Source organism: Lineus longissimus, chromosome 1 (assembly GCF_910592395.1).
Source record: "Lineus longissimus chromosome 1, tnLinLong1.2, whole genome shotgun sequence".
Lineage (NCBI taxonomy): Eukaryota > Metazoa > Nemertea > Pilidiophora > Heteronemertea > Lineidae > Lineus > Lineus longissimus.
This window is the reverse complement of record NC_088308.1, coordinates 5,139,175-5,151,247: the sequence shown is the minus strand read 5'-3', so window position 1 is coordinate 5,151,247 and position 12,073 is coordinate 5,139,175. Positions and strand designations below refer to the sequence as shown.

The 12,073-nt window shown below is 42.6% G+C and overlaps 1 protein-coding gene across 1 annotated transcript; it reads right to left on the bottom strand.

Annotated features, from left to right (window-relative positions):
* Window positions 1-111: 111 nt before the first annotated feature.
* LOC135486211 (uncharacterized) lies at window positions 112-11,126 on the bottom strand. The gene is made up of 9 exons (XM_064768871.1): window positions 11,038-11,126; window positions 10,724-10,811; window positions 4,101-10,442; window positions 3,721-3,857; window positions 3,313-3,472; window positions 3,068-3,163; window positions 2,604-2,735; window positions 2,264-2,368; window positions 112-1,805 (listed from the first exon to the last, which is right to left on the bottom strand). The coding sequence occupies exons 2-9, from the start codon at window positions 10,758-10,760 to the stop codon at window positions 1,621-1,623; spliced, it is 7,194 nt and encodes a 2,397-aa protein (XP_064624941.1). The 5' UTR covers window positions 10,761-10,811; window positions 11,038-11,126; the 3' UTR covers window positions 112-1,620.
* Between the last annotated feature and the right edge of the window lie 947 nt (window positions 11,127-12,073).

Here is a 12,073-nt window from a genome sequence, read left to right as displayed (position 1 = left end):
GTCATCACTTGGTAGGATCTACCCAAGGTCCAGCTTCAAGACCATCAAAACAACTGATAAGCCAAACACAGTTTACAACAGAAGACACAATTTGAAAATATATTGGCACTTTTTATTTCTGAATTCTATAAACAAAACGAAACAAAGTAATAAATGTCATGTATACAAAATAGACTGATTATTTCCTTTAAAATTAAATGCAATTTACAAGGTGAGAACAACACCACCCGCATGAAAAACTGTGCAATGGAATGAGATTAGTAAGTGAAGCAGAATCACTGCGACATGGAGTTTTGGCAGATCTAGATCCAAATGCAACATCTTTTGACCTCCCAAGGAGGATCAATTGAGCGAAAAGTCAACATCATCTCCTTCCCCCCAACCCATCAAGATCACTGTCCATTCCAAAGTAAAAAGAAATTTCACTCCAACATCAAACTAACATACAAAACTACAGCCAAATTCCTTGACAAAGCCAAACTTACAGGAAAGAAAAATATAACGTGTGCTTTAAATGAAAACTGGGGCTATTGCAACCCAAACGTTCCAATAAATGCTATAACTTGGCTATAAATAAACTGCCTATCCAAAAATGCGATTATATAAGGTAAAAGAGCAGAAAAAGTTATGACACTCTTTTGATTACCAAAGATTTACAACAAGTATCCATGTGTGCGATATAAGCATCCTCCCATACGTATCAGGTATTTGGATCATTTGTAAAATACATTCACACAAAGCTCTGCTAAATTGGATCTCACACAAGAGCTGGTGGCAGTCAGTAAGTGACGGCCCAATCTGAGTCCGTCACATACACTACACTAGTCTGCAGCCTATTTGGAGACATGGAAGTGGGGCGACGCAAATTTGATGTCATGGTCAAGTTTTCTCACCAAATCAGGCCAATGTCAGCAGGGAATTGATTGAGTGTATTGAAGGAACGATACAAAGGCCTTCTGTGGGAGGATGGACATAAAGAGATTGAGTGAAAAACAACAAATCAATTACATCATCTTGTTACAAATTTACAGAAATAAGCAGGTCTAGCCTACATTCGATAACCTGAGTTTTACAAAATAGCAGCGCATACCTAGAAACTCGAGAACTGAAGAGCTTTGAAAGTCCCACTTATTCTGTAACCTGACAACTTACATGTACTGGGGGCAGATGCATAGAACAATAACAGGGACAACATTTCCCTGTTGCATTTTTGAGTTGATGAGAATAATGCATAAACATTTCTAACTTGATTTCGTTTTACACTTTACAATCAGTACTCAATGGAGCCGCTTTATGAATGCATTGCACGATGCAATGGAAAACTCATAAAACGCATGTAATACTCAAGTTATCAAGTATCCGCTAGACCGGATAGGTGGGCGACATACAATCAATCAGTACCCAAGGATTCAAAGGGATTACTTGACATAGAACACTGCCATCGAACACAAAATATATCCCATTCTTCAGATTCAATCGTTCACTACACTTCACTACATCAATGCCATGTTTGTGCACACCAGGACTGTCAATGCTGCCTGAAGTATTTAATCGTCTAAAAGAGATTTTAAGTTTTTAAATCACAGAACTTTCCTTTGCAAAACCAACAACCACATTCCCTCAATTGTTTTTGCACATCATATAGAGAAGTTCAATTTCGATCACGTCATCGATGTCAGCTGGCGTCTCCAATATCATTGGAAGGTTATGAAATCGTGCGTCATTCATTATCCGTCTGAAACCCGCACGACCGATTTGTCCCTGCCCTATGTTTTCATGACGGTCTTTATGGCAGCCAGCTTCACCTGTAAACGAGAAATTTCCAACAGAACTTGAGACTGGTTCTCTTACCAACACATACATGTACTGTATGACCTCCATTAGTCTTGAGCTCCTTGGTAACATTGAATTTACTGCAAAACATGATGGTCAAATGATCTACACACCCAAGAGCTTGAAATACTAAAGCCAAGTTTGGAGTTGTCGAATGATAAAGGAATGTTGGAATATAATTGTGTACTTGGGAGCGCGATGTAGTACTCAGTCCCTAATTCAGGGTTGTAGTCTGAACTTCAGTCTTGTCACCACTTTGTGTTGTTAAGTACGCACTGCATGTGGAGCTCCTTGAACAGTGGTGCCTCTGTGAGACATGTAGTGACAGTTCTGTCCCAACACAAGCCACAACACCAGATAACTTGGTTAAATGTCTCTCACAACTCAGCACTTCTGCCCCAAAATGTCCAAAGATTATAAACATACTTACCCCTAGAGTCATTAAGATGAACACCAACAAGATAATCAAGTCCAACTATGGATGTGAAGTCATCCATCATTCGGTTGAAACCCTTCTCTGTGCCGAGGTCATATCCTGCAATAAGAATGAAGAGGGACTCATTACAGTTCGGTTGAGAATAAAGATTAATCAGCCAAAGAACGACAGCACAGTGGGCAACTTCTGTATTATCCTATTCACTTTTGAGTAGGAAAACAAGTTGGGTTAAGTGGCTTGCTCAAGGACACAGAGATGATACATTCCAACTCATCCAATCCAGGGTCGAACATACGACCTCCTGATTATACATGGAGAGGATTTATATACTAACCTGCAGCCATTGCGTGGCATGTATCAAGACAGACACCAATGCGACTCTTGTCTTTCACCAAGTCTATGATGGCCCGAAGTTCACAAAACTTGCCCCCAATTGTGTGGCCCTGACAACTCATATTTTCAATAACTGCAGTGAAAGGAGAAAACAATACAACTTAAAAATAAGAACTACAAAGGCTGTTGGATTCTCACATAGTGGACATCTTAGGTTTTTAATCAACTTGATTCGGTCATCTGCCTTCATTTTGACTTCTTGAATCTGGATACCTCTCCATTCAAGACGGTATTATCCAATAGGAGAAGAAAATCTGAGCATTTATCATGACAACATTACAACATTTTTTAGCTCTGTAGACCAAGGTGAATTTATCTCTTTTTTTGAAATGGCAGAACGAATATCACACCACTGAGACATTTCATTTATAAATCCAAGAAAAAGAGGTTTACGAGAAAACCTACCTGTTTTGCAGTACTTTGTTTTAGAATGAGCCCAATCGATGCTCTCAGCTATCTTTAAGATGCTATCCTCAACACTTGTCTCACCAACTGTGGATCCTGAAATAAACATTCTGATTTGGACTGCATTTTAGAATTTAGCCATTACACAGAATCTGTCGCAAAAAAAACCACCTTCAAATATTTGGTGCTTGACAGAATAGCCTCATGAGTATGGTATGTGTTCACTTTAAAACTTGAGCTTTTACCTGGGTGAAAGTTGAAGAGCTCCAGTCCCAACTGTTCACACCTTGAGAGTTCTTCAACCAGGAGATCTCGACTCTTCTGCAGGAGATCTGGTTTGGGTGATCCGAGGTTCATGAGGTAGGAGCCATGAGGAAGGATCAAATGAGGCGGGAAATGATGGTCCTGGAACAGAATCCGTTGAATAATCCTATATCTGAATAGAAAGTCGCCAATCAAAGATCATTTGGCTCTTTAATGAGAATATTCTATGGCGAGCTCAATGACCTGGTGTCACAACATCAGGGACACTGTTTGTTGAAGCATTCTCATTTCCGTTAGCTCAATGACCTTGCATTACAAGGAAAAGCCCTCACAACCAATCTGATGCATTTCAAGGGTATTCAAAGCCAAGGGGAAACGTGCAGTAATACCTTGCAAGCCTTCCTGAATTTCTGTGCGGTTTCATCCAGGATTGGTTTCACGGACCACTGCCTTTGACTTCGTAGAAATAACCCAAACGACCGAGCACCAACTTCAACAGCATTTGCAACTGCTTTGTGGAGACCACCTGAAAATTAATTGATTGGTAATTTACAACTTGGAATTGGATACCTGATCTGAGAAAACAAAAGTGCCAAAATTGGATGTATACAATGATTATAAATTTGGTCTCATTGACTTCTGTGACAAGGTTCAGGTGGCAGGGAGTTAAGGCTGAAATGACCCTGTCTCTGAGGTTTGAACTCAGAATCATCAACCATAACCATCAAGACTTAAGTAGTGAAGCTAGACAAAACTTACAGACACTTACCAGATATTGAAACATGGGCTCCAACGTACATATCCTCCTTCCGACTGGGACCAATCTTGTAACATCTTGTTGGCTTTGCCTCAATTGAGCCACTTCCACCAGGCTCTGCATCCTCCTCTTCAAACTTCTTATTACGCTTGGACTTCCGGACCTCCTTCACTTCCTCTTCATTAGGTTTTCTTTTTGTCGCCTTGCCACGATTGCCACCACGTTTCCTCCCACCAGCTTGAACTGGAAGGTCTTCCTCCATGATCTCATCAACGGCGTCACGATCTGTTGTCGCCATCGACCCAATGACTTTCCTTAACCTATCACAACTCTTCGAACTGTCCAACCCATCACTAGGAGGCACAACCGTAGCAGTAGTCCCATCAACTTCAGCATGGACATCAGCTTCTACTTCCACTGCATCTTTAAGATCAGTAACATTATTCCCATTCAAATCCAACTCATCAACAGTCACATCCAAAGTCGAGCTTTCGACTCGTTCACTGTTACCATCGACAACGTCCCAGAAGCCACTTTGATACTCTTTCAAAGACTCAGCAGGTGACATGTCATCTTCAGACATCAATCGCCTCTTCCCGTTGCCATGCAATGCAAGTCCGACATCATTCAATCCTTCCACCTCTTTGTCACAAACATGATCAGAAGAAAATAGTTCTTGTCTCAGCTGCTGGGCAGCAACATTTGGGAGTATGGCTTCCTTCTTGAGATTTTCTCCTGCACTGAAAACACTTTGTTGCTGGGCAGGAAAACTTGGAGTAATAGGTTCTTTCTTGACATTTTGAACAGTACCCATGACGTTAATTCCGATAGGGATGACTGGGGTGATAGGTTCGTTCTTTATAGTCAGAATTGGTACTTGAACTAGAGGTGTGATTGGCTGCGTCTTGATGTGTTGTTTCCGTGCCATCATAAATGGTGAGGCAACTGGCCCTTCATGCCGAAGCTTTACTGCCTCTTCACTTGGAACGTCAGGCAGTTTAACTTCAGTAACACCTTCAGTAACACTGTGAACATCAGACAAGGGAGTTTGGAGATCACATGATGATATGTTCACTATTGTTGGGAAATAAGTTGCAACTCCTGCTGATGAAACCTTGGTGACCAGATTTGAGCTTTGAACAACTGGTGGCCCCTGCAAGTGCAATACTTCAGACTTGCTTTGAATACCTGATGACTTGACCTCTGCTGGCTGACATTGGTCCTCTATTGTACCACCCTGGACATTTTGTATTTGACATTCAGCTTCTAAAGCAACACTTTCACGTTTGTTCAAATCCGATGTGAGATTTTCAACTAATGATGGTACTTGGTCTTGAGGGAAATCCTGTTTACCAGGCACGACTTCACGAAGTCCAACTTCAGAAGCATCTGATGCAACACCTGTTCTGCCATCTTCCTCTGCATCTCCAGCAGACATTGTCCTTTCTGTTTCATCAATGATGGGAAGCTCAGATCTAGGTGGTTCTCTGGCTGCCTTTCCACCTTTCTTCCTTGACCGGCTACTCTTTTTTATTGTCTGGATGTCATTGCAAAAGCCACTGTTACTAACTGTGCTCTGTGCAGTTACAGCCACCATTTTCTCAACACCCAGTGACAAGTCATCTGCTGCACTTGCCAGTTGACTCTGCTCCTTAAGATCTTGCCGTCTGATGTTTTTTCGTCCTTTTCGTTTACTATCAACACAATGTATGTCCTCCTGCACAGCTTTTTCAACCGTTTCCACAACATCCATGGCCACATGCTTCAAAGTCTCATTATTGTTATCATCAACAACTTGGCAGAGAGACTTCGCGATTTCTATTTCGGCAGCCTCCAGAGGGCCCTTCACATCGGTCTCCAGAACCTCAGGAGTTTCAATGCCATTCGTCTTTTCCTTGGCTTCAACACTGTTTTTCTGCAATCTTTTACCTCTTCCTACTGCAATGACTTCAGACTGATCAACTTCAGCAGCCTCTTGGATATCTTTCCCTTCTTTTGGGTTCTCAACTAAGTCAGCTGGCACTGATAAACCCTCCTGTTTGCCATCTTTCTTCCTCGATCGACCACTCTTTCGTATCTTCTGGATCTGGTCAGCATCAACGCCAGCAGTCTTGTCCTGATCCTCCATTTTTGCCTCACCAGGCAATGCATATTTGGCTTCACCACCATTTTTTCTTGTTCTACGACTCCTCTGGACATCCTCATCACTCTTTGGTGGAGTCGTTTCCGATGCGACCACATCTACTGTCTCTTGGTGACATGCTTCTTTATCATGTTCATCCCGTACTTGTGATCTCTCTTCAACAATTTCTTTCACCTTTTCATCATTCTTTCTTGATCTACCACTTCTTCTTACTTCTTCTCCAGGAGGACAACTTTTCGCCAAAGCTTTTTCCTGCTCGTCTAATTCCTTAAGTGGTGAAGTAACCACATCAGCTTGTTCTTCAAGATTCTTCTTTGGTTTCTTCCTTACTCGACCACTCTTTTTCACACTCTCTTTACCAGTCAATGGGGTACAATCCACTTCAGCTTCCACAGCCATCTCTTGGCCAATAGTGGGTTCAATTTCTTCACCTTGTCCGCTCACAGCATCTTCCACCTTGTCAATAATCTCATCCGATGCATTACTTTTCAGGTCACCCACCTCTTGATTATTGTTTGTCACTGGTTTCTTAGCAGATTGTCTAGTACTCTTTCTGGACCTACCGCCCGTTTCCCCAGTTGCCGTCACTGCAGCAGTCACTTCAGTTTGTACAGTAATAGCTTGCTCAACTGACTCTGTATCCATACTTTCCATCTGTTCACCTGGAACGTTGTCAGCATCTTTCAAATTGTCAGTCTTTTTTCCCTTTTTTCCACGTCTTCCACTCTTTCTCACAATCCTTTCATCCGCTGAAGGACCACAGTTCATCACAGCCACCGCCACCTCTGAAACTTGCATAGCCATTCCTTCCATCTGTTCCTCAAGTGTGGGTGAAGCATTTTCCATAGATATTGTATTCTCTTTACTTTCCTTATCTGGTTGTTGAGAAACATTCACCTCACCCAGTTCCTCCGATACCAGTGGGGTGGCTTCTACTTCTCCATCACACTTTCTTTCATTCCGTCTTGATTCAGCATCTTTGCTTTTGTTCTCAGGGCTATCAGTTGGACTGCTTTTCACCTCTGGTTCATGTGAACCTATTTCTGCTCTCTCATCCACCGGCTCGAGACAACCATCCTCAATTTCCTTGTCTGTCTTTCTACCTTTCCTTGTGGATCTTACACCTTTCCTCGTGATACCTGCAGAATCAGCTGGGGTACTTTTCCACTCTGACCTCTCTTGGTCGTTCTTAACCGGTGGGGCATCCACAATTTCTCTGGCAGCATTTTTACCCTTTCTTCTGGACCTTCCACTTTTTTCAGCAGTCTCTGCACAATCAGATTGACCAGTCTTCACCTCAGACACCACCGTATCCATTTCTGCAGTCTGTTCTTCCACCCTGGGTGAGGCATCCTTCATTACTTTAGTACTGTCTGAATCTGTGTTTGTCTTTTTAGCAGTTTTCCTTCTAGGTTGACCACTCTCTTCCTCATTGCCCTCACCATTTGCACAACTTCTCTTAAGAACTACTGCACTAGACTCCGGAATACCATCATCATCATTTAGATTATCAGGAACTGGCACTCTGAGTGGCAGGGTATCATCTAGATCTCCTAACTTACTGTCATCTTGATCATTCTCTTCAGAGCAGCCACTCTTATCTTCAGTCATTGGTTCACAAGGAGAAGAATTGTCAGGACCAGCTGCTTCTGCTGACAATGCAGGCAGTGCACCAACCTCTGCAATCCATTCGTCTTCAGCAAGTCTTTCAAAAGTATCATCCTTCTCCTTAGAGTCTTCATGTACAGTAACTTTGGGTTCAGCATCAACTGTACCATCACTCTTTCGGCAAGGGCCACTCTTCCCAGACGAAATTGATGTCTCAACAGTCAATGATAAATCAACTTTCTCAAGCATTTTATCAGCAGATTCCAGATAATCCACTAGTCCTGCAACAACCTCTCCACAACCATTACTTGTGACTGGATTACCACTCTCGCTTTTGGCATCAACTCCATTCGGATGAGGCATCTTTATCACTGTTACCTCTTCTGTGGCTGCTGCCTTCTGAACATCCATTCCGTCCATGCAAGCATCATCTATCGGTTGTACAATTTTCAATTTGGTTTCTGGCTTTTTCCCGCCCTTCCTGGATCTACCACCCTCCCTTGTGTTCTCAATCCCAAGAGAAAGAGAGCTCTCAGTCTCTGCTGCCTTCACCAACTCTTGCACATTCATTTCATCTACAGCTTGAACCGATGGGGTGTCTTCTAGGCTAGTTGCAGCCTTTCTACCAGTCTTTCTAGATCTACCACCTTTCCTCGTGGCATCACTCTGATGTTTATCCTCAGACACTGTTCCTCCCGCAGACTCCTCAATGTCCATCTTGTCCAAGCATGCATCCTCTATTGGGGGAGCCTCGCTTTGTTCTGCTTCCACCGTTTTGCTGGTCCTCTTCATTCTACCACTTTTCTTCGTGGTCTGCAGATGCAGATGCAGACTCTCCGTCTTGACAACCTCGCACGACTCCTCACCATCCATTTTGTCAATGGATGCATTGTCTACTGATGGGGTGTCCTTCAGTTCAATCTCTGCCTTGCAAACAGCTTTATTTGATCTACCATTTTTCTTCATGGCTTCACTCAGATGCTTTGGACGACCTTCTATCTGAGCTCCCTCAGAAGAGTCATCCACTTGGTCTAAACACACCTCAGGTTTAGTTTCAGCCTTTCTACCAGTCTTCCTAAGCCTACCACTTTTTCTCGTGGGCCCACTCTGTTTACCCTCAGTCTCAGTCGCTTCTGCAGACTCCTTTTTAAGAGTACCAGCCATACTTCCTTTAACACCTTTTCTAGATGTCTCACCTGAATGAGATGAAGATTCTTTCAGATCTGGATCCAGAGATTCAACAGCTTCCACTTGGTTTTCATTTTCATCTTCCGGTTCTGCATCAATCTTTCTTGTGTTTTTTCTTGCGTTTGCGCCCTTCCTGGCAGTCTTGCGCACTTTGGGGGACAATGTTTCAACTTCAGGACCATCTACAATCTTTGCCAACTCATCACTATTTTCGATTATGTCAGAGTTGCAAACAGCAGCTTCTCTCACAACCGCTAGATTCCCAAGGCCGTCAATGTCATTATGATCTACAACTTCCTTCGACTTAGGACCACCCTTTCTTCTTGATTTAACACCTTGTTTACCCACAACCTCCTCTGAAGTTTTCTCAACAACATCACCAACCTCAGATTCTTCTGCTTTGTTAGATTCTGTCAAATTTTGGCCCTGTAGACTTAATATTTCTTCCACACTTTCATCATTGCCAGTACTGTTCTTCTTCCACTCAGACAAGTTCTTTCTACTGTACGTTCGGATGCCAGTGAAGAGTCCATTAGTGTCCTCACTCAGACTCAGAGGAGATGCGAGAGACTTGCCTGACTCCCCCGGTTGTGAGCCTGTGCCAGTGTTTTTACTGCCTTTTTGATCAATCTTTATCTTTTTATAACTGAGTTTCTGAGCGCGAGGGTCCTTGCGAGTGGTTTTTACGATACTCTCCCAAACATCCTTCACTCCTTGTCCAGTTTTCTGAGAATGACTGGCTGCACTTGGTTCACAAGCTTGATCAATGTCTGGAGAAACACAGACATTTCCATTGGTCGTACCCTCTTTTCCAACACCCTCCGAGTCTTCAATATCACATTCTGCATCAACCTCAAAGAAATTCTGGCCCAGAGCACTTTTTTTAACCTTTGCCCTGAGATTTCCAATCCTGGATAGTTTATTCGTATTGGACCCTGACTTCACAATACACTTTTCAATCTCATCAACTTCTACGTTTTCCTCATTATCAATGTCATTCTGAACCATAGTCACATCCTTTTTCATCTTTTTAGCACCTGTTGACCTCGTCACCCCTCCATCACCAACCTCCAAATCCTCCAGTCCTTTCTTTCTGCTTTTCCTAACCGACCTACCCCTCGCTTTTGCACCAACTACCTTTGCAACATCTGGCTCAGCACTTGTTTCCTTCTCCACCACCGTTTCAGGACTATTCCGTTCTATCTCCTCACTAAACCCGTAAACTCCAAGGCTCGCTCTTCTGAAGCTAATTTCCTCATCGATGACAACACTTTCTACAACACCTTCAGGTTCCTCAAATTTCTTCCCTGTCCTTCGACTTGTGTATTTCTGCTGTTGTTTCTCCACAATGGCAGTAGCTTGCTCATTCGCAATATTTCCTGTTCTTGAAACCGGCTTCACCTCAGGTACTGTCTCTGAAAATAAACAAGATGAACACCTCAGATCTAGAAAACATTTTAAGTCAAAACAAGACTGATTTAAAAAGATATTAAGAAATAAAACATCATCATCCTTTCCTGTTTTGTCAGCCCTTTCATTTCCATCAAAAGCACTTAAGTATTCCCACAATTTTACACTTTCTACTCTATTTTACACTTTCTACTTAAGTCCTTGAACACTAGTCTACAGATGGAAGGATGAGAACTGTGAAATTTGGAACAGTCCTGAATTTATGTCAATATTGACAATAAGATACCTTGTAATTTCTCCTTCTTCGGCTTCGCCCGTGGCATGGTGAATACTCTGGCCCAGCAGAATGGGGACAAAATCCACAGTCAGGCAAACTGAAATGAAAAATTTATTCATTTATGCATGTACATAATGTACGGAACTGCATAGTGTGTGCAAGACAAACATCCTTACACGACTGTACCGTTCAGCCAGAAACATCACCTAACTTTGATTGCCGAATTGAAACAAATGCTACCACTAAAGTGTTGACAAAGTAACTCATCTGAAAAATGGTGCTTATATAAAAATGCAAAGCAACTGTCAAAGTATGTTATTTACCTTTATTGATCAATTTTTTACTTTGAATGTTGCAGAAAATCGCAGCGAAATCTCCCACAACACACGTGGAAACTGACAGCTGATCGAAACGCGATTTGTTACATCCTCGATTAACACATTGCAGAGGGATTTCGAAGTTCTTCTAGTAATAACAGGTAGGTGACGCCACCATTAGTTCATGAATGTCTATACGCGGGAAATACGAATGCGCACATGTGGACTTGGTTTATACTTGAACATGTTTAAGATGGCCCCCTGTAGGATTTGTGAAGGGGGTCCGCAGGGGGGCGGGGGCGTGTTGGGGGGGGGGCGTGTTCCAAGCCTTGGGCTTCTGTAAGCCAGGATTCATACTGGTGATAAACCATTCAATGGAAACTCAGGTGAATGTGAGTGATCATCCGAGGAATCTGATATAGATTCATACTGGTGATAAACAATGTAAACTCAAGTGATTGCGGTCATCTGAGAGATGTGGATTCAGTGGTGGATGATAAACCATTCAACGTATAGAGGGATGTCCAAATTTTCTATTCTGTATTTGTTGAAGGACTACAGTAGACCCTCAGGGCTGACTATTGCCGTCTTTGAGAGAGGTGTCCTCATTAGAGATAAATTTGATTGGAAACAACCAGTTTGGGGCCAAAACTAGTGTCCTTAATAGAGAGGGTATCCTTAATAGAGAGGTGTCCTCTAAGAGAGGTTCCACTGTATTTTTATCAATTCATGTAATGTTGCTCAACTTCTGTTGACTATTATTCAATTTCTGTTTGGTGTTGGTCTCTATCTAAGCTTCCACATGACCTAACGAGGCTCAAGGTTACATTAACCCTCCCCCCCCATGATGTCTCCATATCCAGGCTCCATGCCCTAAAATATATTATACACGATGTTGGAGTGAGAAACCCAGAGTCTCAGGATGATATTCAACAGTTGGTTTATGAGAAGAGCACCAACCATCCAAGGAAAGGTCATCGTGCAGCTCCAGTCATCAGGAAGAACAAACGCTGATCTACCGAGGGGACAACCCACAAGTCCT